Genomic DNA, 26,832 nt, shown 5'->3' on the forward strand with positions numbered 1-26,832 from the left:
GTGTGTTTTGTGCCTTGTACAGTTTTCTCTTATAAATTATATTTAAAGTCTTAAACTGATGCTTTTTTGCCCACAGCTGAACTGACGAGGCCGATGGTCATTAGGCCTCCGAGAGAAAATTCTAATTTGAGAACAAATTTTTATTTGAATCATTTGTAAGCAGAAAAAACTTGTGAGCTAAAGCATGAATATTTCTTGCTGATTTAGTTTATTATCAGCTGCATGAACATGTTTGCAAACACTGGAATATGTTTATTTGCTTTCCGAGGAGCAGTGATTCTGAAATAAACTGACATCAATTATTTAAAAATCACTTTTATAAATTCACACACAATATTAAAGATCTGCACCTGCTGTTCCAGCCTGTTCATCATCTTTTAAGACGTTTCGTACATAAATTGATTCAGCAAAGTAAAAATAATTAGACTGTATATAAAAGATGGAAGTGGCCTCTCCAGGGCGTGTGGGAGGGGCTCCTGTGTTCTGATTGAATAGAAGTCGCTGAGGAAAGAGCTGATCTCAGTAAACTGCTTCCTGATTGGTTCATGGTCTCAGTCACTGCCTTCATGTCTGACTGAATGAAAGTTCATTTTTGGAGGTGATGGTCCTTCGATAGCCGGAGAGGAGCAGGACGCAGGGGAGGAGTCTCAGTCAGACCCGCCCCTCACCCATGATAACTGGTTTAAAGAAGTCAGGAGGAGCTCTGGCAGCTGCTTCCTATCTGCAGAGGATTCTGGGTAAGGTAATACACGCAGGTGTCGGAGTCGTGTCCTTCAGGTTGGGGCCTGCACAGGTTGCTGTACAGAGGAGCAGCAGGTGCTGTGGAGGTGTTTGACTGGTCGCTGACCTCGGACCAGCAGTACGGGTTTTCCACCTTGGACTCGGGGGTTGGACCGGGCTCCACGTCAGCGTGTCCGATCTCCTCATAAACCACCTCGCTCAGCACCGCCCTCGTGTCCCTCGCTGCTTTCTCGGCCCTCCACAGTCTCAGAGTCAACATGGACAACAGCACCAGTGCAGCTCCTGCCAGCACGCCAACAGGAACTTTCCACAAGTCTGAGGGAGGAGCTGTGTCTGCACCTGCAGCCGGCACCTTCTGGTCAGGGTCGTCCTTTCTCCCTGTGACTGTTTGATCCACCATGCTGGGGTCTGTGGTCACATTCAGATAGGCTGTCTTCCTCTCATTGCACAGATACATCGAAGTATCAGACTCTACAACATTCCTGATAAGCAGCTCGTTGTTCTTACGGGAACCAAAGCGCTCCGAACTGCTGCTCACATGACCGTTACTGACGGTGAGAAGAGTCACCCGGGTGCCTCCTATAGCTCGGCTCCAGGTTACATCTCCCTGAGCATGAGGACAGGTGAGCACAGCGTCCGTGTGCTGCTGTGTGCTGACTGTGGGGATTCCTGCCAAATAAAAAGCAGAAATGATGATGTCACATGTCTGAATCTGTATCGGATGCTTCCTGATTCACACCACGCTGACCGGCCTTCCTTCCCTTCAGTTATTTTCATCTTTTAAACATTTAAAGGACATTTCCACTTTGTCTGTCTTTAGTCTGTTGTTTCCTGTTATGCTTTATTTAAATAAAAAAGTTGGAGCATCGGTTGTTGAGATTCAGGAGGCTGACGAACCAACAAACTGCTCTCTGACAGGAAGCAGCCTTCAGAGCTCCGTACGAACCTGATGGACGGCTCTGCGATGTGGTTTAAAATAAATGTCTTTACTTTAAATATAAATATTTGCATTTTATTAATTTTGCTTCTGAAGGTGACAGACTTGAGTTCTCTGCACTTGTTGACCTGATGATAAAAATTATGAATGCTTGTTTGATTTGTAATTTAAAGTTCAGTCTCCATGACTCTGCTGTGACACAGCTGCATTTGTCAGTCGTGCATGTCATGTATATATCAGGTGTATTAAAGGACCATCGGCAGACGTCCTCTGGCGCCCTTTCAGCACAGAGCTCATAGTAAAACCTACAACCTGAATTTATCTCCTATAATACGAAATGAAGTGTGTTTAGTTTGCTTTAATAAGTTTATGTGAATTGTGCCAGTGAAGTGATCCACAGTCAGAGTCAGCAGGATCGTGTAAGCTGGTCTCTCTTTGATGATGTCATTATGGTTCTGGGGTTAAAACCACCGTGAGCTGCAGCTCCTTCCAGGAGTGGAGGTGCACCCGGACTCGTGTCCCCAGTCTCCCAGTGCCTGTGGACATTGTCATGGTCATTATGGACAAACTGGGATTTGCATGTAAGTCCAGAAACAGAAGACCCCTCGGGTTCAGATCAGGCAGGCTCCGCCCACCTATGTCAATGCCCACCTGAGCGTTGAAGTCTCCCAGCAGAACGATGGAGTCCCACCCCACCAGGTGACACCACGTAGGTAATCTGAACTGCATTTGGTAAATAGCAGTCAGGACCCTGACCCAGAGCTGCAGGGAAGCAACTCTCTCATGGACTGAGGGGATACAGGAACACCAGCCCCCCGCCTCGTGCCCAGGGCGACTGCAGGAAATTGGTTCCATTGCCCAGCTGTATCTAGCTGTTATCTCTCAGCCACCTACAGTTGGGCCATGGGTGGAGCCCCACAGGAGGACTGACTCCATTGGCTCCTCTGCTCAGAGTCCTGCCCTGCAACCTGAACCCAGTAAGCAGTGGAAAAATGGACGGCTGGAGTTATGTTTCTTTTCATTTTTCTTTTTTAAATTAAAACCACTTCATCAGATGTTACAGCCTGGATGCTGAAGCCTTTTAAACCTGCATTCTTAGTACTGCCAGCAGGGGGCGACATCCTCTGGTCTGATAGATAGATAGTCTGAGAACAGGACAGTCCTGCTCTGCTGCTCTCTGAGCTTAGTCAGCACTTCCCCGATGAGTTTATGGTCTCAGCCGCTGCTTTCAGGTCTGTGTGAATAAAACATGAAGTTTATTTTGGAAGTTTTGGTCTCGTTTGAGTCGCAGGAAGCAGGCGAGGGTTCAGGGCATGGCTGTAAGTGTGGTTATGTATGTGTGCTTAGGCTCAGCGCTTGGTGCAGTGTCAGTTTCTCAGTCAGACTGACTCATGGTTAAAAACACAGCGAGCCCCACAGAGAGCACATGAACGGCAAATAAACTGAAACCTGTACGTGGATCAAACAGCTCCAGAAACAGCGTCTATACTTTCATATTCATTCAATAACACTGACTCTAGTTTCTGTCCTTTTGTTCTGCTTCATATAATCATCATATAACATAACAGCATTTATGTTTCTTAGATAACCAGAGGAAACAGAGAAGAGTGTTACATTGTTGCAGCTGTAATCGTTCTTACCTGCAGCGCTGTGACAGATGTGGACACACAGGAGAAAGCAGACGTAGAGCAGCATCTCTGCAGACGACGGCAGCGGCGTTTCTATGAAAGAGGAACTTCTGAGTGAGGATCGTGATGGGTGGGTACTTATGGCGCAGGCTGCCAACACTCGTTCCTAATTTGCTGAGATCACATAGAGTGATTTTTAAGAACAAAAATAATGTCTTTAAAACACTATTTTAAAAAATCTTCTCTAGTTATGTGCCAAACCTGTATTCAGGTATTAAAGTTCCTCATTTACATATTTTTTTATCATTTTAAGTTATTTCAAATGGGACCAGTTAAACAGCAGGTAGGCGGGACTCATCGCCCTGGCGCTCTCCACCCTGCAGCCGTGTCACTGCAGCGACCCTCATGACACCATTTTGTCTGGTCTTGAGGTTCTTGATTTGCAGATACAGTCAAAAGTTTCAGATCATTTGAAAAATGACAAAAAATCATATTTTGGTTGGTTGGATCTCAACAGGGTTGCAGAGCTGATCCAGGCAGGATGGATCCTCTTTAAACTCTGAGCAGATCTTTCTCCATCTCCTGCTGGCCAGGTCTGTCAGTGTGAGCCTCAGCTTCCTGTTCTCACTGACAGGAGTGATAGCAGTGCCACGTTCAGTCACTCGAACCACTTTTCTTCATCATTCAGTTTGGACTTCAGCAGCTCGCCTTCACCACGTCTACACGTCTGCGCTGAGCTGCTGCTGTGTGTGTGATATTTGAGTGAACATGACTTTGAGTGTTTCAATCCCACTTTAACCGTTTGGTTTCTCTCATGTTTCAGCCATGCGAACAGATGTGTCAGCTTTTATTTTTAGATTTCTAAAAGACAACTTCCTGTCAAAGACAAACTCTTACAACATCGTATTTGTCATCTGTACATCAGAGTTCATGTTTCTTGCCCCTAAAACATTTTATTTTCATTAAATATGGCGTCTACAGTCGGCTCCGAGGCTCTACGGTTGGTCCGTGCCGCTCGGTCGGCTGATCTTTGATAAATCTCCAAACGACACGGTGGCCGAGCCTCGCTTCGCCGGTTTGGCCTGAAAGGGAAAAAAACGCTGAAGTCATGGATCTAAAATCAGGTTTTTCTAAAACCAGAAGCTGTTTGTTAACAAACGGTGAGTATTCTGCCACGCTCACGTCCTAAAGATGGAGATCGTTCCACCGTGAACGCAGCAGAAACAGACTGAAGCGCACGGAGCGATCAGGTGTTCTCACCTGAGACTCGTGAGGCTTCCAGCCAATCATGTAGAGGATCTCAAAGGTGGCGGGGATGGAGCCGTCCTCACTGCCGTACATCTCTGAAACATTTCAGGCACATGAGAAAAACACAGTGACACATGAACCGCCACGCTGTGACTAAAGCTTCAGTCTGACGCGTCACTGATGAGCAAACAACAGCCGGCCAGCAAAGAACACGAGTGGAAAGCAGAAGTGTCAGAAACACAGTGTCTGCTCTGACTGGCTTTAGTGTTTATTCAACTATTGTTAATTACAAGGAAAATAACTGTTTGTTTGTTAGCGGAGACGCAGATTCCAACCCAGAAGCTTCTCACTTCAGTAGAACGCGGTGCTGCACGTGCTCGTGAGAACAACGTCAACCTCATTCAAACTGAGGCCACACCTCCACCTCTATGCTGATGACCCTCTGCTTACCTGTTACCTACACCGCTGCCTGTGCTCACCTAGCATCAGGTTAGGGTTTAAAGCAGGGATGTCCAACTCCAGGCCTCAAGGGCCGGTGTCCTGCAGGTTTTAGATCTCACCCTGGGTCAGCACACCTGAATCACATGATTGGTTCATTACCAGGCCTCTGGAGAACTTCAGGACATGCTGAGGAGGTCAGACATTTAAATCAGCTGTGATGGATCAAGGACACATCTAAACCCTGCAGGACACCGGCTCTCGAGGCCTGGAGTTGGACACCACTGGCTTAGGGTTCAAAGGGTCACACTCTGTGATCAGGTGTTCTTCATCCTCTGGCTGTTTTTGTTCTCAGGGGAAAGATTATTAAGCACCTTCATTATTTCAGCCCGACGACGTCTCCTCATCACTCCGGTTTGTACACGTGCAGCTTTTCTGGCTTCCTGCTCAGACGAGGTGAACGTGGAGTCGGTGAGCAGGCTGCACCAAGCTGTTGCTTTGGACCGATTCCCTTGCATGCACAGGGCAGTACGAACAAAATCGTCGAGTCCACACATTTTGTGAATCTGACGCTACTAATACTCATCAGTGTATCACATGTCATTTAGCACCAATCAGACAGCAGCTCAGACTCACCTTTGTAAATCGCTGCTGCTGCTAAGATGGTGTCTCTGTGCAGCAGCGACTTCCTGTTCCACGCACAGTTACTCTCACCCATACCTGCACGGGGTCAGAGCACATCACAAACACTGAACTTTTAAACTTTGACCTTTAATCTAAAGTTTCTTTAAACTGACACAGCCTCACGAATGACCTCAGAGCTGAAACTGGTTCCGAAATCAAACCGCAGTGAGGTCATCAAACTGTTTTAGAGAGTTTAAACAGCGAATCCTGAAATGCATCTTATTCAGGAGGAGCCTCTGCAGCTCAGTTTGAAGCCTGTTTGCAGGTAAATGAAAGGAGGAATAAAAACAGCACGTTCACTCCACGAGCCTCCATCCTGGGACTCGGTCACCTAAACCTCTGTGCTGACGACTCTGAGAGTCGCTCTGACCTACATAATCAAACTGAAGTCGTCATTTCTGGCTCTACACTCATTTATCAGGTGCAGATCCTCAGCGTGCAGTTCGCGTCCACGTCAAGACGACGACTGTACAGCCATGTTTGAATGTTTCAGGAGCGACATGAGTCAAACGAATGGTTCCCAGCTCGTACCTTGTAAATCCGTCATGACTTCCATGATTCCTGGATAATGAACCTGAATGTCATCGATGTCCTGGAACAAACAGGCGCAGGGGTCAGAGGTCACCGCGAGCTGATGTTAAACATTCTGCGTGTTTAACTAACTGCAGCCATGCTGACTCACCACAGTGAGCATGTTGAAGCCAGCTTGGCCCAGCAGGTTTCCCAGGTCGGTGACGGCGGTGTAGGGGGAGATGTGGGGCGAGAACCCGCCCTCCCGCTCCATCTCGGCCAGCTGCAGGGAACAGCGCAGCTCATAGAGCGTCTCGCCGCCCACCATCGCTCCGATGAACACCCCGTCCGGCTTCAGCACCTGGTGAATCTGAGAGGACGGCGCACAGTAAAACGTTAACGGGCGAGCTGCAGTCAGAACGATGGCACAGCGGTGAAAACCGTCGGTGATCATTATGCTATCGCAACAGGTTCATCTCACCTGTCTGAGAGCTCCAGGCAGGTCGTTGATCCAGTGCAGACTGAAAAACACAGACGTGACTTTCATGAAGCTCAGCTGCAGTTTTAATGAGCACACATGTTATTCATAACAAAGCCTCTCAGTCTAAACCGACTTTATTTCAAACATTTTAATTTTTTAAAATCACTCGTTGCATTTCTGGACATAGAAGTCTAACGACATGATTAACCTGCAACTTTTAGGTCATTATTATTTATTTACGATGTCCTCCAGTTCTATTAGCAACCATTTAAAAATATATAAGGAATTTAATCTGTTTAAACTGTGACTGAGATAATCAGCACAAATCACATGATTAATATATTTGACTTCATTTACATTAAACAGTGTAAAAAACCATAAACAGGAAGTTATTAAAAAGCTGTGAAATGAAGTGAAACAGGCGCAGAGACTCAGAATGAGCAGGTAAGACGGTAGAACGAGGTTCAAACTGAAAACAACCACAAAGACACACAAATTATAAAAAAGACACAAAAACAAGAAAACAGGAACCTGACATAAAACACTACTGTAGGAACCCATTAAAAAAGCTTGGACGCCATCTCGTGGCTGAAGTTGGTACTGCAGCAAACAGTCGGTCACTCACGAGCTGCAGTGAAACGAGCTCTGGTACTCACGCCAAGCTGCTCACCACCAGGTCGAAGGTGTTTTCTTTGAACGGCAGAAACTCCTCGTCAGCCAGGACGCAGTGAGTCGGGATCTCGCTCGGCCTCCTCCGTCTCTGATCAGAAAACAACATTCACATATGAAATCAGAGGAGTCTGCTTCAAACTCCTGCCCCCGTCTGTGATATCTGAGGACGAGTCTGAGGACCCACCAGAGACTGCTGGGAGACGTCTGTCAGGCAGAAACGCTCCACCACCTCCTGCAGGACACATCGTCGGCACAGAGGTCATCATAACAGCAGCGCACACAGACATGCAGCAAACATCTGAGCTCATGTAAATGGTAAATGGCCTGTATTTGTATAGCGCTTTACTCAGTCCCTAAGGACCCCAAAGTGCTTTACATATCCAGTCATCCACCCGTTCACACACACATTCACACACTGGTGATGGCAAGCTACGTTGTAGCCACAGCCACCCTGGGGCGCACTGACGGAGGCGAGGCTTTAACGTTCTGCTCATCTCCCGCTCTCTGGTTTTATGGTTTTTGACTCTGAGCAGCTTTGCATGATTCGCAGCTCAGAATAATCCGTCTTTTTCTGATTCTGTCTGAAATGTTTTAGCTCCTGTCTCCACTTTGTGCTGATTGACCGACTCTGGGAAGCCTACAGAGGGGCAGCACCCAGAGCCAGAGAGCTGTGCGTCTGTACCGGAGCTGTTATAGGTTCAATTTTATCTCATCATCATCTTCATCATCGTTTATTTATATGGCACTTTAAAAACACACAAGGCTGACCAAAGTGCTGAACAATAAAACATAATAGATACCATAAGAATAATAAATACAATAAAATAATAAACATAGCGAAAACAATAAAATGTAAGTAAATACAAGTCAGTCAACCACTGAGTCAAAAGCCAGTAAATAAAAATGCGTTTTCAATCTGGATTTAAAAACCAGCACTGATGTCGATTGCCTAATGTGAAGAGGAAGATTATTCCAAAGCTTAGGAGCCACAATAGAGGACGCTCGGTCTCCTCTCAGTTTCAACCGTGATTTGGGGACTGAGAGCAACAGCTGCTCAGCTGACCGGAGCGAACGAGTGGGGACATAGGGCTTCAGCAAATCAGACATATATGCAGGTGCCAGACCATTTAAAGATTAAAAAACCAATAAAAGAACTTTAAAATGAATCCTAAATTCAATTGGAAGCCAATGCAGGGAGGCCAGGACCGGAGTAATGTGCTCAAATTTCCTTTTACCAGATAAAAACCGTGCCGCAGCATTCTGTACTAGTTGCAAGCGTGTCAGAGTGCCCAGTCCAACTCCTATTAAAAGGGAGTTACAATAATCCAAGCGTGAGGTTATAAAAGCGCGGATAACAGTCTCCAAGTCACGCCTTGAAAGAAAAGGTTTAACCTTCGACAGACGCCTGAGGTGATCTCAGTTTTGAATTGTGTTCAGTTTTACTCTCAGTGTTTCTGTCACTGTGGTGTCGTCTCTGCAGCTGTCAAAGCTGCTGACTCTGAGTCTCATATTCACCTAAAAGCTCCTCAGACAGTCTGTGATCGCACAAATCCAAAACTATAAATAAGAGTTTCTCTATAACTTTATTTATTTTGGTTTTCCAACCTCACAAAAAGATTTCTGTTTTTTTATTCGATTGTTTTGGTGAACTACATACAGTTTGTGGAGATGACCATATAAGGAGATATGAATGACATCAGCTCGTCACCGAGGTAACAAAGACTCGTCTGAGGCCTTTTCTGCACACTGAGCTCGTGATTTTAGGTTTATCATGTTTAATATGAGCAACATTGTGAGGTCATAACAGCAACAGCAGAGCTTTAACCTGAGCTGTGCTCATCAGTTCATCTCTGATCAGGAAATCCGATCCGTCTGTAGCTGCTGAATACACGTGATGATGTCACAGTGGTGACCTCAGTCAGTGGGTGTTGCACACACACACACACACACACACACACACACACACACACACTGTACTTTGCTTAAATGCTCTGCGATGTGACTTCTTCCTCCGCCGATGTCCAGCGCCAGAGGAAACGTCCTGAGGAGACAGGAAGACAAACGGTGACTTTTTTTTATCCTGTCTTCCTTCTCTCACCCCAACCAGTCACAGCAGATGGCCCCGCCCCTCCCTGAGCCTGGTTCTGCCGGAGGTTTCTTCAGGGTCGTTACGCCAGGCTGCTCTTTGTTGACTTTAGCTCTGCTTTCAATACGATACTCCCGGACAGACTAATAGTTAAACTGCTGGAAATCGGACTTCCTTCTACCACCTGCCGCTGGATCAGAGACTTCCTCTCAGACCGTGTACAGAGAGTTAGAGTGGGGCCTCATCTTTCCTCAGCCTCAACACCGGCTCTCCACAAGGCTGTGAACTGAGTCCCCTACTGTACACTCTGTACACACATGACTGTGTCAGTACCCACCCAGACAACGCAGTCATCAAGTTTGCAGATGATACCACCGTGGTGGGGCTCATCTCTGGGGGAGACGAGACGGCGTACAGAGCTGAAGTTCAGAGGCTGTCAGATTGGTGTGTAGATAACAACCTGGACCTCAATACCACCAAGACAAAAGAACTGGTAGTTGATTTCAGAAGGAGGAAGTCTGAGCTGCAGCCTGTCAGCATCAACGGAGAGTGTGTGGAAAGGGTCTCCAGTTTCAAGTTTCTGGGTGTGCACATAGACACAGACCTCCAATGGAGCCCAAACACCTCGGCTGTTTTGAAGAAGGCCCAACAGCGTCTCCACTTTCTGAGAATCCTCAGAAAAATGGACCTGAAGAAGGAGCTGCTGACCGTCTTCTACCGCTGCTCCATTGAAAGTGTGCTGACATATTGCATCGGTGTGTGGTTCTCCAGCTGCACCACAGCACACAGAAAGGCACTCCAGAGGGTCATCAATATGGCCCAAAAGATCACTGGACATCTTCCTCCCTCCCTGAAGGACCTGTACAGCACTCGCTGTCTCCTGAGGGCGTGCAGCATCCTACGGGACGGTACACACCCAGGACACCGGGTGTTTAAGCTGCTGCCGTCTGGCAGGAGGTTCAGGCTGCTGAGGTCCCAATCAAATAGACTCAAGGACAGATTTTACAACAGGGCAATAGCCCTGATCAGTGCAAACAGCTGACCTGACTGGCTACCTCCCTGGGGGGTAACAACGGTAAAAACAGTAACAATAATAATATTTATATTTATAACAAGGTGCAATAATAATTGATGTGCAACACAAATACACTTATTCTTCTTTTTTATTACTAAGTTAAGTTCTTCCGGCGCCGCTCCGAGCTGGCAGCCAGTATCAGCAGCTCCGACCTGACCGAGTCCTTTTTTCTCTTTAATATATGTTTCTCTGTTGTTTTGTGTTTATTGTTTTTGTTTTTCTATTGTGGACTGCTGTCCCCCACGATGGAGCTCAGAAATCTATGGACGATGGTGTTCTTTATTACATTTTTTACGGCGTCTTTGTCCGGAGAGCGCGTGGAGGTCCGACTTCCCATTGTTTACAGCAGGGATCAGCTGTTAGCCCTCGGAGCCTCCGCTGCCCTGCCTACCGCCGAGCAAGCCAGCATCCCCCGCGAGGTGAGGAGGAAGAGACGCGGTACTCGGGCCGGGATCGGGCGTCGCAGTAAAGTTAGGAGGTACCGGCCTGCGATTCCATCTATTGTTATGGGGAATGTGAGATCTCTCCCCAATAAAGTAGACGAACTGGCGGCTCTTACCCGACATCAGAGGAGCTACAGGGAGTGCAGCCTGATGTGATTCACAGAGTCGTGGCTAACTGCACTAACTCCGGACTCACACATAAACATGGATGGTTTTCATCTGATCCGGGCCGACAGAACAACAGAGAGTGGTAAGAAGAGAGGAGGGGGTCGGCTGTGTTTGTGAACGATAGATGGTGTAACTCTGGGCATTTATCTATCAAAGAGACGCTATGCTGTAAGGACATTGAGCTGCTAGCGGTTAGCATGAGACCGTACTATCTACCGCGAGAGTTTACACACGTGATTATGATAGCTGTGTATGTCCCGCCCCCTGCTAGCGCTGCAGCAGCCTGTGAGGTCCTGCACACTGTAACCAGCAGACTCCAAACACAGCACCCTCAGGCCCTTTTCCTGATCTCTGGGGACTTTAATCACATCTCCCTGTCCTCCACTCTCCCCACCTTCACCCAGTATGTCACCTGCCACACCAGAGACAATAAAACATTGGACTTATTGTATGCTAACACCAAGGAGGCATACAGCTCATCACCTCTTCCTCCCCTGGGGTGCTCAGATCACAACCTGGTTCATCTCCAGCCTGTGTATAAACCTCTGGTACACAGAGAACCAGTAGTGAAACGCACAGTAAGGAAATGGTCGGCAGAGACTGAAGAGGCCCTGAGGGACTGTTTCCATTCTACTGTGTGGGACAACCTCTGCAGCCCCCTGGAGGATGACCTCAACAGCATCACAGACTGCATTACGGATTACATGAACTTCTGTGTGGACAACACCGCACCCATCAAAAGGTACGGTGTTTTCTAACAACAAGCCATGGATAAATGCTGAAATTAAGGCTCTCCTCAAGGAGAAGAAGAGAGTCTTTAGATCTGGAGACAAACAGGAGCTGAGAGTTGTCCAGAAGAAGCTGAAATGGAAGATAAGGCAAGGGAAGGAAAACTACAGGAGGAAGATGGAAGCAGCTGCAACAGGACAACATCAGAGGGGTTTGGAACAGCCTGAAGACAATCTCAGGACAAAAACCAACCCCCCAGGCTGCAGGAGACTTGGGGTGGGTGAATGACCTAAATAAATATTTTAATAGGTTTGATCAACCACCCACCCCTCCCACAGCATCGCCCCCCCTGCTGCAATCTCCTTCATCTTCAGGGACTGCCTGTCCTTCATCTCAGGACTTCACACCTCTCAGCTTCACACCTCCCAGCTCCCAGTCATTACACCCACCCCCGGCTTCTGTGGACTCCAACATACACCCCCCTCCCCCAAAATCCACTCTTTCTATCTCAGCACTTCAAGTGAGGAACGAGCTTCACAAGATCAAGGTGCAGAAGGCTGCAGGTCCAGATGGCGTCAGCTCCAGGCTCCTGAGATGCTGCGCAGATGAACTGTGTGGCATCCTAGGATATCTGTTCAACCTGAGCCTGTCACTGGGGAAAGTACCACAGCTGTGGAAGACCTCCTGTGTGGTACCGGTACCAAAGACCTCCCATCCCAAGGACCTCAGCAGCTACAGGCCGGTAGCCCTGACATCGCATCTGATGAAGACCCTCGAGAGGTTGGTTCTAAACCATCTGCGCCCCCTGGTGAGGTCTTCATTGGATCCGCTGCAGTTTGCTTACCAGCCTGGCATCGGGGTGGAGGATGCCATCATCTACCTCCTGCACCGAGCTCTGACTCACCTGGAGAAGCCTGGAAGCACTGTGAGGATCATGTTCTTTGATTTCTCCAGTGCTTTCAACACCATCCAGCCACGACTTCTGAGAGACAAGCTGGAGCTATCGGGAGTGGACCACCACATGTCCCAGTGGATACTGGACTACCTCACAGAACGTCCACAGTATGTGAGGTCACAGGGCTGTGTCTCTGATACGCTGGTCTGCAGTACGGGGCCCCACAGGAACTGTGCTGGCACCGTTCCTCTTCACCTCTACACTGCAGACTTCTCCATCAACTCCCACGCTGCCACCTACAGAAGTTCTCTGACGACTCTGCCATAGTCGGCCTCATCACAGGTGAGGATGACTCAGAGTACAGACAGTGGACTCTGGACTTTGTGGACTGGTGTCAGCAGAACCACCTGCTGATCAACGCCAGGAAAACAAAGGAGTTGGCGGTGGACTTCCGGAGACGCAGACCCACCACACTGACACCGGTGAACATCCAGGGAGTGGACATTGAGATAGTGGACTCTTATAGGTACCTGGGTGTTCACCTGAATAATAAACTGGACTGGAGCCACAACACTGATGCTCTTTACAGGAAGGGTCAGAGCAGACTCTACCTGCTGAGGCGGCTGAGGTCATTTGGAGTCCAGGGAGCGCTTTTAAAGACCTTCTATGACTCTGTGGTGGCATCTGTCATTTTTTACAGTGTGGTATGTTGGAGCAGCAGTTTATCGGCAGCTGAGAGGAAGAGGTTGGATAAACTCATCAGGAAGGCCAGCTCTGTTCTGGGATGCACCCTGGACCCAGTGCAGGTGGTGGGAGACAGAAGGACTCTGGCCAAAATAACATCTCTGATGGACAGAGTCTCCCACCCCATGCATGGAAATGTTGCTGAACTGCAGAGCTGCTTCAGTGACAGACTGCTGCATCCTAGATGCATGAAGGAGCGTTTCATGAGGTCCTTCCTCCCTGCAGCTGTCAGACTGTACAATCAGAACTGCTCCCAACAATCATAGATGTTTACATCTGTGCTGTAACTGCAATAAGTTAATTAACCGATTCGCACTACAACCTGGATTGCCTCTTATCTGTAGTTATTTATATTTAATTTAATAACTGTCCAGTACTCTGTTTATAGTAACCATTGTCCTTAATGTAAATATGTAAGAAAAATTGTGTATGTTTCTGTTCTGTGTCCTGTGTGCTGTTTGTTTGTATATGTGTCTTTTTGGCTGCTGTTACAACCAAATTTCCCCTTGTGGGACAATTAAAGGATTATTCTATTCTATTCTATTCTATTCTATTCTATTCTAAGTTTCTGTGATGTGTCGTGTTGTGTTTTACTTTCATTTCATTTTATATATACTTTGTATTTCATTGTACTATGTTGTGCAATGACAATAAAGAGTTATCTTATCTTCCTGTTAAAAGGGAGTTTTTCCTTCCCACTGTCACCAAAGTGCTTGCTCATAGGGGGTCATATGATTGTTGGGTTTTTCTCTGCATGTACTGTAGTAGGGTCTACCTTACAATATAAAGCACCTTGAGGCGACTGTTGTTGTGATCGTTGCAATAGAAACAAAACTGCATTGGAGTAATCTGGCTGTGTGAACGTTTCCTGGTCTTTGACCTCCTCAGATGATTTCTATGACTTTTGAAGCAGACGTGTCTCTCTGTGGTTAAACTGTGTGAAACGTGGGTCCAGCTGCCTCGTCATGAACTCACCGTGCGATGTCGTAAACCCGATCGGCCACTCGACTCCCGACCTGCAAACCAACAGCACAGGGCGTCTGATCAGTGAGGATGGGTCTGGTTGTTATAATGAAATCATTTTCCCCCTTTAGACAAAATCCACCAAAACAACAGGAACCACGTGTGATTCATTCAGTGAGGTCATCACTGATGGTGACGTCAAACCCAGCTGCAAATTCTGATCTCATTCTCTATGATGCAGATGTTTGATGAGGCTGAGGATGACCTGAAGATGGACACGAGTCCATCAGAGGGACCGCTCAGGGTCAGAGAGGCTGACCTGGTCTGAGCGTGTGCAGAGGAGGGCGGGTGGAGGATGAAGATGGAGCTGCAGGCAGGAGGAGAGGAGGACATTTTTGGTGCAGGTCAGTCAGGAATACTGATGTCATCAGTGATGATTTACGCTGGTGAGTAACACGTTTTTATAAACAATCCTTCAAATGAAGCGGGCTGCTCGGAGGTACCCAAGGCCTCATCCTCGCCATCCCGACCGGAAATGACATCATTAATTTCCTACGCATAACTACACGTGCGCAGAGCACACAGAAACTCTGTTGATAAATTGTTATTTCATTTTCTGTGGAAAAACAAAGTTCACCACGTCCGTAGATCTGTAGTTATGCACAATTATAACAATAGTGTCTTAAATTTGATAGATTTCAGTTCCCTAAATGATGCTTTCAAAAAAGTGGATTAAAAACATCCATGTGGACTTCCTCTCTCATCACGTCTTTTCACATTTGGGTGGCTTAGACTTACAATATTCAGAAAATCCCAAAGAAAGTCAAACTTTCATCAGCAGACTCTTTGATCTGTAAACTTCACTGTTCTCTACAAATAGTTTATATTTGGAACATCTGTAACATTCTTTACAAGATCAAATCGCTCTTCTTTGAAAACGGGTTTAATGATGGTATTCTTCAATAACACTGGCTCTTGTATAATTACTCAGCGTTCCTTCCAGGTATAACATCCCAGTATCCCCACACCTGTCCATGCTCCGCCCTGTCCTGACAGTCTCCTTCAGGTCAGATGTGTTTCTCCTCTTGTAGATTAGGTCCTTTTATCTCTGTTCCTCCTTCCGTTTCTTTTTATGAAGGTTTTATGAAACATATCGTTAGTTTCATCTCTGACAGCATCTTATCAGAATTTGTACGTTTTTACCAAAACGTGTTATTTGGTTTTACTGACTTTAGTGAGAAAGACTCTCATGCTTTTCCCTCATTAATCAAATTCCACATCCATAAATGTAAGCTCTCCACTCTCAGGACAGAAACAGAACAGTTTGTTCCTCTCACAACAAGAAAGCTTTAAAAACATGAATATTTGTAATATTTTAATGTCTTTAGTTAATTATTCAGCGTCTCTGTATCGCTCACTTTCCCCGTTTAATCTGTATTTCTATCCTGTGTGTTTAATTATACATACTCTTCCACTGTGTTAGAATTTTGCACTACTGTTGTACAACGTGTTCTCTGTGTGTTGTGCTTGTTGTTAAAGTTTCTGTTGAAATAAAGTTGGAGAAACAAAGACACAGAAAACCGGACAGGTGTGGTGGTGGGGCTCACCTCCTCCCTCAGGTAGTCGTACTGCTGGCTGTCCTGCAGCTGGGCGGCCCAGTCCTTTTGCCTCTGCTTCATCTCCCTGCTGAACACGTTCATGCGGCCTCCGCCCGACAGCCCGGAGCGCCCGGTCCCGGAGCGCCCGGCCCCCGGTCGCCCGGTCCCGGAGAGCCGGCTCCAGCTGCCCGCAGAGCTCGCAGGGCAGCCGAGCCGCAGGAGCCTCCGACACAGCCTGCCGCTCATCCCACGGAACACACTCACAGACACCAACACGGAGACTTCCGATCCTCCACACCGGGTCACCTCCGAGGGGAGAGACCCAAAACCCGGACCGGCCTCAGCTGAGCTCACCGGAAACCCCGGAAACGGATCACAGCCTGAGAACGGAAGTAAAATTAAATAAAATAAGTTAAAAAAAAATTAAAATGAGTAAAATTAAAACAAATAAATAATATATAAATAAATACAATCATAATTAAATAAATAAAATAATTTGCGTTTGTTGTTTGCTGCGTCACTCTCTGTGTTTAAACCGCGTTTCGCTCCTGTTTGTCCCACTTCGCTCGCCTTAGAGAAAGGGGTGGGGCGGAGCAGATGATGCTACAGTGTTGCATGCCGGGTAAACACGTGTGAGAGATCGCGGAGGAGCGGACACTGTCGGTAAACTTTCACCAGTTTCTGAGTTTCTTTTAAAGCTCACGGTGTTTCAGGTCTTTCAGATGTTTCAAGTGTAGAAGTGCCGTTTCCGGTCCTCTCAGGTATTTCCGGTGCTCTCAGCTATTTCCGGTGTCTCCAGGTTGTAAACATGAAAACAGAAAACCAGGCTGAGGTGTGCGGCACAAACTGAGCGATGATTTCAAACCTGCTCATCTATAAAACCTCCAAAAGTTTCAGAGGAGAAAACAGGCAAGAGCACAGAGAACGATTCAAAACCGTCAGATCAGTAATAACAGTCAGATCAATAATAACAGTCAGATCAATAATACCCGTCTCGGCGCTGCAGTCTGAGCCTGAGCGGCTCAACGACACTGATACATGTGAGGTCATCACCAGGTGCTGCGTCGGTTCTCACGCGTCTGTGATGACAGTGAGAAATAAAGGGCGTGTTTACACGCCGCTGACCTCTCATGACCTCAGCTGGACCTCAGCTCCTGCCTCCTCAGAGGATCACAGCCTGGAAGCCTGTCTCAGCGCTCACACGGCGAGAGGCGAGTCCACCCGGGCAGGTCGCCGGTCTGTCAGCCACAGAGAAACACACTCACACCTGAGGCAACACTAGAGTCACCTGTAAACGCAGCATGTAGGAGGAAGCTGGAGAACTCCGAGGGAACCCAGGCAGGAGCCGGGAGAACCAGCAGGTTCTAACCCAGAGCTACGAGGCAGCCGTGCCGTCCACTGGACCGGCCTGCTGCACAGACTGTCTCCACACTGCTCCTGCACGGGGGGACAAAGTGGATATTTGGGGACAAACTGTGGTCGGCCTGGAGCTCGGAGGAGGCAGGAGCGAGTCTCTGTCCTTCAGGACCAGAAGATCCAGCGGAGGTCATGAAGGAGAAGGACCGGCTCTGTACACACTGACATCACAGAGTTAATGTTGTCCACCACTGCACGTTTCTTTGCTCCGCTCCGCTTCATCGTTGTTGGCATTAAAATTATTTTAAACGTGAGCATTTTTAGTTCTACAACCTCATAAATCCAACATGAGCCGGTGATTAATGAGGATTACTGAATGACCCTGAATGCCACATGTGTGTCCATCAAGAGGCTCGGGGTTGGGTTTGACGTCCGAGCAGAAACCAGCTCGGTGTGAAACGTGGTTTTTAACTGGTTTTTGTTCTGCAGGTGACGCTGAGATTTTACCGCCATGTCGTCCAAAAAGCGCCCAGACGGCGATGAGCGCTTCCTCCGGGTCCAGAAGGACCCGCGGTTCTGGGAGATGCCTGAGAGAGAGCGCAAAGTCAAGATCGACAAACGCTTTCAGTCCATGTTCCACGACGAGCGCTTCAAGGTCAAGTACACGGTGGACAAACGAGGGCGGCCCATCAACCACACCTCCGCTGAGGACCTGAAGCGCTTCTACAAACTGTCCGACTCGGAGGAGGAGGAGGAAGCTGGCGAGGGCAAGAAGGCGGCAGAGGTGAAGAAGAAGAAGGAGAAGAAGAAGAAGGACGGCAGCGCCAAAACAGAGCAGCCTAAAGGAGCAGCGAGTCTCTCTGAAGGTCAGGAGATGTTTTCATGTTAATGAACTTCAGGTAAAAACACTGAAACGGTGACGAGCCGTTACCATAGCAACACCGAGGCCGCTAACCCAATGCAGCGCTCTATGTGGATGATTGGTGGGGGGGTGTCTAGGTGACCTTTGACCTTGCTCAGGTCAGTGTATCAGAAATGATTTGACGGTCTCTCATCTGTTCGATGCTGACGCAGGTGGTGAAGATGATGACGAGCAGCGGTCTGCAGAGGAGGAGGAGGATGACCTACGCGTCTCTGATGGCAGTGAGGAGGAGAAGGATCAGAGTGACGAGGCGAGTGGATCTGATGAAGAGGAGTTGGGCCTGGATTTGGGGGACGACAGCGACAGCGGGCCGGATCTGGCCCGAGGGAAGGGCAACATTGAGACGAGCTCGGACGAAGACGACGAGGACGACGTGGACGCCGTCCTGAGGAACGAGGAAGAGGAGATCGAACATGACTGGGGGGAGCTGTGCAAAGACGCCCCGCGGAGCGATGAGGTGAGGCTACGTGCGGTAAAAGCTGAAGGTCAAAGGTTAGTCTGCGGCACCGGGAAACGTTGCTAACACGATCTCACCGTGTCAGGTGTCGGCGCGGCTCGCCGTCTGCAACATGGACTGGGACCGGCTGAAGGCCCGAGACCTGCTGGCTCTGCTCCAATCCTTCACGCCCAAAGGCGGCGCCGTGCTCTCTGTGAAGGTAAGGAGACCTGCGTGGGTTTGTCTGTGTGTGGGCGGAGCCGGGAAGGGCTGATGATCAGCACAGTGCATGCTGGGTTATGCTTGCAGATCTACCCGTCAGAGTTTGGGAAGGAGAGGCTGAAGGCGGAGGAGACTCAGGGACCAATGGAGCTGAAGGCGCTGCCCGACGACTCAGAGGACGACACGGAGGAGGAGAGGTAATGATGATGTCACAGAGAGGCGGGATTTAGATGCAGTGTTCAGCCAGACTTTAACTGTGTCCCAAAACGTAGGCTGCATCCTCCTGAGGACGCATTTGTAGACCGATCATGTCACAGTAACGCGACGAAGGCTGTCCAAATTCGTAGACTCCTCCGAATGCAGCCGACAAATGCGTCCTCCTTTTCCCCAGATTTGAAGGATGGGTCGGGTGTGTCCTTCGTGGCCAAACCTATCCCAGAATTCATAGCGCGGCCCAGCCATTTCCAGTTTCCAACAATGGCGGCAGCTACTTAGTTTTAACATTACTCTTATTAATCTTTCTGGGTCACAAAATAAACTTTTAACATATTTGCAGGTGAGAATGTAGCTGTGTAAACTTCAAATATCTGCTCGGTTTATCAGGATATCAGATATTTGCAAAAGTGCTCCGACGTTTTCGGAGACGTCTGTTACCCACCAGCTCGATAGCTGACCGGGAGCTCGAGGGTCACTAGAGCCGGCGAGACCAGCGAACTCCCCGCACATCGTTTTCAGACCCCCCGCGGACTTTCGCTACTCAGGTTAAACGTAATATATAAGTCACTTAGACAACCTAGAAATGATATTGTTTGGCTTTTTTCAGTGTTTTATTTGTTTCTGAGTAAATCGGTTTGGCTGAGAACAAAGTTATTAGATTAGATTAAATAAAACTTTATTAATCCATCGGGTGGGTTCCTGCTTGGTTTTCACACAGCTGAATAAACGTCAGACAGAAAACCGATTAAACAGAAGTGTGAGACGGTCGAGAGTTTACCCCAGTGTCCTGTTATATTTTAGATAGCAAGGAGCAGATGGCCGAGTTTATTAAACTCCACCGAGACAGCGGTGACGCAGAGCTGAAGGCTAGACCGTCCCATTTCACAGCCGCTCACTTCCGGCCTTCTCGGTCTTCTGAGGACCCGGCCCACGTAGACCACGAAGGCCGGGTCCTCAGGAGGACGCAGGCTAGGTTTTGGGACACAGCTTTTGTTAGTTGAGCAGCTTGTGGGAAGGTTTTTGTCACGAGGCTGCATCGGCTCTCTGATAGTTTGGCACCGGCGAGACGTTTGCTGGCTTTACTATTACTTTTCAATTACATTAATATGCAGGCCACTTCATTAGGTACACCTTGCTGGTAATGGGGTGGACTCTTAATTCTTCATGCATCAGATTCAACATCTGCTGGAAACGTTCCTCAGAGATTTTGGTTCACGTTGATGTGACATCATCATGACATCATCGCACAGGTGCTGTAGAGCGTCTGCAGAAGCCGTGAGTGCAGCGAACTCATTGTGGTGTTCTAGAAACCGTCTGACCTGAGCTTTGCTGGAGCAGCACTCCACACCATCACAGCAGCAGCGCCGTGGTCTTCTGCCGCTTCAAGGTTTAGATATGCTCTGCCCTCTGCTAGCATTTCACCCAGGGAGCCGCTGCTCGCTGCAGATGTTTGGAGGGAAAATCCTGCAGATCAGCAGAAGCACAACCGTGACACGTTCAGGTCTATGAAACCTCCTTTCTTCATCAGTCGGGTCCTCAGTTTGAACTTCAGCATGTCTGCATGCGCTGAGCTGCTGCCCTGTGATTGGCTGATCAGGTATTTGCATTAACAAGCAGATGCACAGGTGTACCTAATGAAGTGGCCAGTGAGTAACTGTAACCTTATTGCTTTGAAACAAGCTGCATTTGGACACCAGTGATTCAGTGTAGACTTAAAAACAGCTGTGCAGTATCAGGGCGGGGCTCCCTGCTGACCTGTCAGGTGGTCATGAGTGTTGTGTGCTCTCAGGGTTTACAGGGAGAAGCTGCGGGACTACCAGTTCAAGCGTCTGAAGTATTTCTACGCCGTGGCGGAGTGCGACTCGGCCGAGACGGCGGCGCAGATCTACGGGGAGTGTGACGGCTACGAGTACGAGAGCAGCTGCTCCGTCCTCGACCTGCGGTACGTCACCACACAGCATCGACGCAACGCGCACACGTCATGGTCACGTTAGCGAAAACTGATCCGAGCACGAGAGAGCGCAGCGCCTGGACTTTAGCTGCGCTCAGACCACTCACAGTTCAGACCTGCGTGTCACTGAGCAGTCTAAAAGTAAATGATTCATGTGTTCCTGTTGATAAACTTCCAGCTTTCCCAGTTTCAGTTATTCCATAATGAAGGTTTTTAGATGTAGTCGTTCCCATATCTGACGTCTGCAGGGAAGCCAGGAGACTCCGTGTTTTGGGATCCAGGATCTGAGTATTTACTTAACATTCCCGGGTCCCAGCTGAGCTTCGATCCATGAACTTTAGTTCAGTCAAAGGTCTGAACTAAAGTTCACGCGCTGCAGGGTCACCATGATGAAAACGACAGAAATATTAATGACACGCGTGTAAATCATCCAGTAATTACACACAGATTTGTTCTAGCTTGTTAAACGTGTCACGTTACTGTTGTTCAACTTTAACGTTGATTATCGACTTTAGAAGGTCGTTAAAGGATCTCACGGCTTGTCTTCTTCTTCTTCTTGTCTCCTTATGCGAGCAGCTTCGTTCCCGATGACGTAAAGTTTGACGAGGAGCCCAAAGACGTGGCGACGGACGTAAACCTGTCAGCCTACACACCCAAGCTCTTCACCTCGTCTGGGACCGCCACCTCAAAGGTAAGCGCTTCCCCGACACTCGCCATCAGAGGCGACAGGAAGAGTGTTCGCAGACTTCAAAGGTGTGATGGTGTCAGGCAGGTTCACCTGTGTGAATGAAGTTTGTTACTCAGCACTGACGTCAGGGCAGGAGCTCAGATCCGTGCTTCAGCCGGTGACGTGTTTGTGTCGACCCGATCAGGTGCAGCTGACGTGGGATGAAACCGATCACGAGCGCGTGACGGCCCTAAACAGGAAGTTCAACAAAGACGAGCTGCTGGAAATGGACTTCAGAGCCTACCTGGCCTCCTCCAGCGAAGAGGAAGAGGAGGAGGAAGGTGGTGGTGACGGAGCCTTTGAAGAGGACGTGAAGACAGCGGCAGGTGAGAAACACGAGAACATGAAGGTTTTCTGACTGCTGAAATGTGAAAGCAGCGCCGATCAGGTGTGCTGTGTTTGTGTTGGACAGACGAGCGGGTGGTGGAGGTGGAGGAGAAGAAGAAGAAGAAGAGCGAGGAGCAGATCTCCAAGTACAGAGAGCTGCTGAAAGGCATCCAGGAGAAAGAGAAGAAGGTGCAGGAGGACAAAGACATGGAGATGGAGGTCACCTGGGTGCCAGGTGCGAGCACACAGCCTCACTTCCTGCTTTCTTAACACGAGGAGAGGTCGGGCCTGAAGGCGGGGCTTGTTTTAAAAGTGTTTTTCTCCACGACGCAGGCCTGAAGGAGACGACGGAGCAGCTGGTGAAGAAGAAGCTGGAGGGCAAAGACGCGCTGACGCCCTGGGAGGAGTTCCTGCAGAAGAAGAGAGAGAAGAAGAAGCAGAAGAAGTGTGAGAGGAAACAGGTGAGGGCGTGGCCTGCAGACGCAAATGGCGTCTTTGTTAGATGGAACGTTCCAGCCTTCGTTAGCAGCAGCATTCTTACATCATCTCACTCAATGTCGGCCTTCAGTCCTGAATAAATCGATGAGTCAGTGATGCTCTGCTGTTACAGCTGCTGCTTTTACTTTGATATGTCGGATCAATTTCCTGAATCAGTTATGGAAAACAGAACGTACTGAATTATCCATCAGCAGTTCGCTGAGTGAGGCTAACGCTGCAGGAACGCAGAATTATCTGTGATCAGCTGTAATTATAAACCAGCCCTGAGCTTCTGGTCCCGGTCCTGGTCCTGGTCCCGGTCCTGGCCCCGGTCTTGGATAATGCAGGCTATTGGAGCAGGAGAGGTTGAGACGCTGCTTGAATCTTCGTGCAGACAGGTCTGCTGAGAATTCGAGTTTGTTCTGGTTTCAGTCCAACACGTGTTGCTTACATCATCCTGAGGCTGCAGCCTGATTGGCCACTGACGAACGCCTCTGAGCCTCTTTATGCTGAGCGTGAGACGTTTGTATTCACGCCGATCTTATCCAAGTATGATGATGTCACTGACCTGTCTGATGGTTTCTCTTCATCAGGGAGCGGGCGAGGGAGCGCTCAGCGACGACGAGCTTCCTCCAGACGTCGACCTGAGCGACCCCTTCTTCTCCGAGGAGCTCGGTGCTGCAGGTGTGCGTGCGTGTGTGCGTGCGTGTGTGTGTGCGTGTGTGTGTGCAGTGTTGGGGAGTAACGGAATACATGTACCGCCGTTACGTATTCAGAATACAAAATATGAGTAACTGTATTCCGTTACAGTTACCGTTTAAAAAGGTGGTATTCAGAATACAGTTACTTTGTTGAAATAAATGGATTACACGGCGGTACTTCCCTGTTTCATATTGTCGCGGGTCAGGACTGTTTGGGTTTGTTTGACAGCTGTTCTGTTGTTCCAGGCGGCAGCGTTACGGTTGCCATGGTTACAGGGTGACGCTCTCTCTCTCTGCGTGTTTCCTGGGTGAGAGAGCGCTTTTTTGTTGTTGTTGTTGTGCTAAGCTAAAAGGCAGAATGCTACAGGCATGGCCCTAAAGAATGTAGCATCATGGGCAGTGTAGTCCGTGCTGCAGGGAGAATGGACTACCATACCCGTTATGTGTCTGTGAGCGAGGGAGGGAGAGAAAGGAAAAGTCCGAGCTGTCACGGAGCAAAAACGGGAGCTGGAAGCATGTAAATATAATAATAACCACAGCAGCCAAGAAGAGTGCCTGAGGAGCCCATTTGTAAGTAAGCTATTAAGACTCAACTGTACACTGTGTTCGTGTTTTCCTCCGGAAAAAATAAGTTCCGTTGGAGAAGCCTTTCAACGCCTCTCTCTGTCTCCCGCAAGCAAAGTGACCCAGACAACAAAGTAAAGCTAGTTTTCGGCTACCAGCCCGACACGAACCCACCGTATTAGCCAGAGGTCCCTTTACTACGGTTCGGAGCCGCGGACCTTCAGTAACAGTAATAAATCACAGCAATAGGACATTCATGTAGTTGTAAACAGCATGATAATATATTAAGTAATCCAAAGTATTCAGAATACGTTACTCTCATTGAGTAACGTAACGGAATACGTTACAGAATACATTTTGGGGCATGTATTCAGTATTCTGTAATGGAATACATTTTAAAAGTAACCTTCCCAACACTGTGTGTGCGTGTGTCCGTGACCACCAACAGAGTTTCAGCACCTCTGATTTTATCTCTGCAGACGTGAAGAAGAAACAGAAAGGGAAGAAAAAGAAGAAGCAGGAGGAAGAGCGGCGGACAGCCGAGGAGGAGGAGGAGCTGCAGAAACAGAAGGTCAGAAGTCGCGCCGCAGCACGGCTGGTCCTGGATCTGATCGTGTCTGCCTGTCCCACATAAACTGTGTGTGTTTCCAGGCTGAGATGGCTCTGCTGATGGACGACGACGACAAACACAAACACTTCAACTACGATAAGATCGTGGAGCAGCAGAACCTGAGCAAGAAGAAGAGGAAAAAGCTGCTGAAGAAAGGGGAGGAGCTGCCAGAGGATGACGACTTCCAGGTGAACATACTCTCAATGGCTGCTGGCTGAAAACTGTAAAGAGGCGCCAGCTTAACCTTTGACCTCTGTGATTTTGTGGTTGCCTGAACTGAACAAGATTCAAATGAAAGTGAACAATGTGCCGATGTGAACACGCGAGGCCAGCGTGCTCTTATTTTAGGCAGAGACGCAGTGATCCAGGCTCACTGTTAGCCACTAGTGGTGCAACGGATCAAAACTCTCACGGTTCGGATCGGATCACGGTTTTAAGTCACGGGTCGGATCAATTTTCAGATCAGCGAAAAAAGACAAAAATTAAACATTTACTTATTTACTTCAATAAGTAAATGTTTAATTTTTGTCTTTTTTGCCTGTTAAAAACATTCAACTCAAGACTCATTCCACCCAATTATATAAAAACAAATTATGAAACAATATAGAGCAGTTTAGGGCTTTGTATCTACCACTCAATTCAATTCAATTTTATTTATAAAGCGTCAAATCACAACAACAGTCGCCTCAAGGCGCTTTATATTGTAAGGTAGACCCTACAATAATACATACTGTTCATTATATCGCACTCCGCTGTGATATAACGAGCGGTCACGGTCACGTGGCTTTCCGTTGCCCTGGAGCTCCACCCATTTGTAGTTAGAGCAACAGAAGATGCCTGGGACAGTTCAGCCATAACTTTAAACTTCTCCTGCTCATACATGCTTGGAACGATCTTGCCACTAAAGTGGACGCGCAACGGGATATCATAGCGGGGCTCAAGCACGTTCATCATAGTTTAAACCCCTTGTTTTGCACAACGGAATACGGCCTCCCGTCTGCAGCTAAACACCCCAGTAGCTTTTGTAATAGCTTTATCCCGGTCGGACTGGGCAGCAAAGGGCTGCTTAAATACCGCAAACTCTTCTGCTCCGCCACTTGGACCGCTAGCGCTGGCCATAACTATCGCTTGACAGACCCACCACGCGCACCATACACATACTTTTTTCTTCTTTTTCGAATCTTCGGATGACGTGCGTGCCGAACCGTGGAGTGGGATCGGTTCAGAATACAGATCAACCGTGATCCGTTGCACCACTATTAGCCACAGTACAATAGAATAGAATGGAGCTTTACTGTTGTTATACAAGTTCAACAAAATTCAGGATCTCTGCTTTTACAGACAATAACAGCAGTGATAAATAAATGATTAACCTTAGTGATTAAGTTAGAGTGCAGTGATGGAGTTATTCTGCATGTAGCATTGGGTGTGTGGGTGGGGGTGATGGAGGTCACGCTCGGGGGAAACAGCTATTCCTCAGTCTGTTTGTGCAGGATTGATTGGTCTGCATTGTTTGGCTGATGGCAGCAGGTCACATGATGTGACTGCGGTGGGAAACGATGGCGCTGACCTTCAGACACGTCTGAGCCAATCCAGGCTCAGGTGTACGTGAAACTCATCCTGACCTCACGATACACCTGGAGCTACTCTGAAATGTCCCATCTGTCCCTCTCTGCAGGTGGACGTTAAAGACCCTCGTTTCCAGGCCATGTTCACCTCCCATCTCTTCAACCTGGACCCCTCCCACCCCAGCTACAAGAAGACCAAAGCCACACAGAGCATCGTAGCCGAGAAGCAGCGCCGGCGGGAGGAGGAGCAGCTGCGCCTGGAGGCTGCTCAGGAGGTCACGCCCACACAGGTGGAGAGCGGCGGGAAGAGTTGGGAAGCAGATACTGACGCTCGGGCGACAGCGAAGCAGATGGACCCGAGTCTGTCGCTGCTCGTCAGATCCATCAAAAGCAAAACGCAGCAGTTTCAGGCCCGCAAGAAGCAGAAGCTGGTGTAGCTCCAGACGTTAGCCACATCCATCAGGCGCTGTAAACTGATCACGCAGGATCTACTTCCTGGACTGCCCTGGTTATTGTGTTAATATTTTTGTGTGCAACGGGAACCTGACAGCAGGACGAACGTGGAAGTTTTATTATTGATGTTTCACAGAACTGAGATTAAAAGGATTAAAAACACAGAGTCATTCGTTTGGATCGCTCCTTCGCTATAATGCTGTAATATCGTTCTGTTCAGGCAGGCCGTGTCACCATCCACCTGTGAGTCAAAGAGGCCACG

General features: G+C 48.3%; 3 protein-coding genes across 3 annotated transcripts; 1 reads left to right on the top strand and 2 right to left on the bottom strand.

The window, feature by feature from the left end:
- Positions 1-191: 191 nt before the first annotated feature.
- On the bottom strand, positions 192-3,389 carry LOC120440668. The gene is made up of 2 exons (XM_039613648.1): positions 3,319-3,389; positions 192-1,410 (listed from the first exon to the last, which is right to left on the bottom strand). Exons 1-2 carry the CDS (start codon positions 3,371-3,373, stop codon positions 692-694), a joined length of 774 nt encoding a protein of 257 aa, XP_039469582.1. The 5' UTR covers positions 3,374-3,389; the 3' UTR covers positions 192-691.
- A 747-nt stretch (positions 3,390-4,136) lies between these two features.
- ndufaf5 (NADH:ubiquinone oxidoreductase complex assembly factor 5) lies at positions 4,137-16,809 on the bottom strand. Its single transcript, XM_039613652.1, has 12 exons — positions 16,744-16,809; positions 16,050-16,420; positions 14,455-14,495; positions 9,317-9,380; positions 7,524-7,571; positions 7,324-7,427; positions 6,668-6,707; positions 6,359-6,556; positions 6,208-6,268; positions 5,629-5,712; positions 4,567-4,649; positions 4,137-4,388 (listed from the first exon to the last, which is right to left on the bottom strand). Exons 2-12 carry the CDS (start codon positions 16,284-16,286, stop codon positions 4,302-4,304), a joined length of 1,047 nt encoding a protein of 348 aa, XP_039469586.1. The 5' UTR covers positions 16,287-16,420; positions 16,744-16,809; the 3' UTR covers positions 4,137-4,301.
- On the top strand, positions 16,604-26,736 carry esf1 (ESF1, nucleolar pre-rRNA processing protein, homolog (S. cerevisiae)). The gene is made up of 14 exons (XM_031734764.2): positions 16,604-16,703; positions 17,886-18,262; positions 18,471-18,775; positions 18,861-18,974; positions 19,064-19,173; positions 20,982-21,134; positions 21,720-21,834; positions 22,016-22,196; positions 22,283-22,432; positions 22,531-22,658; positions 23,268-23,358; positions 24,419-24,510; positions 24,591-24,737; positions 26,228-26,736. The coding sequence occupies exons 2-14, from the start codon at positions 17,908-17,910 to the stop codon at positions 26,552-26,554; spliced, it is 2,268 nt and encodes a 755-aa protein (XP_031590624.1). The 5' UTR covers positions 16,604-16,703; positions 17,886-17,907; the 3' UTR covers positions 26,555-26,736.
- The last annotated feature ends 96 nt before the right edge of the window (positions 26,737-26,832 follow it).

The sequence above is a fragment of the Oreochromis aureus genome, linkage group 6, assembly GCF_013358895.1.
Source record: "Oreochromis aureus strain Israel breed Guangdong linkage group 6, ZZ_aureus, whole genome shotgun sequence".
NCBI classification, from domain to species: Eukaryota; Metazoa; Chordata; class Actinopteri; order Cichliformes; family Cichlidae; genus Oreochromis; species Oreochromis aureus.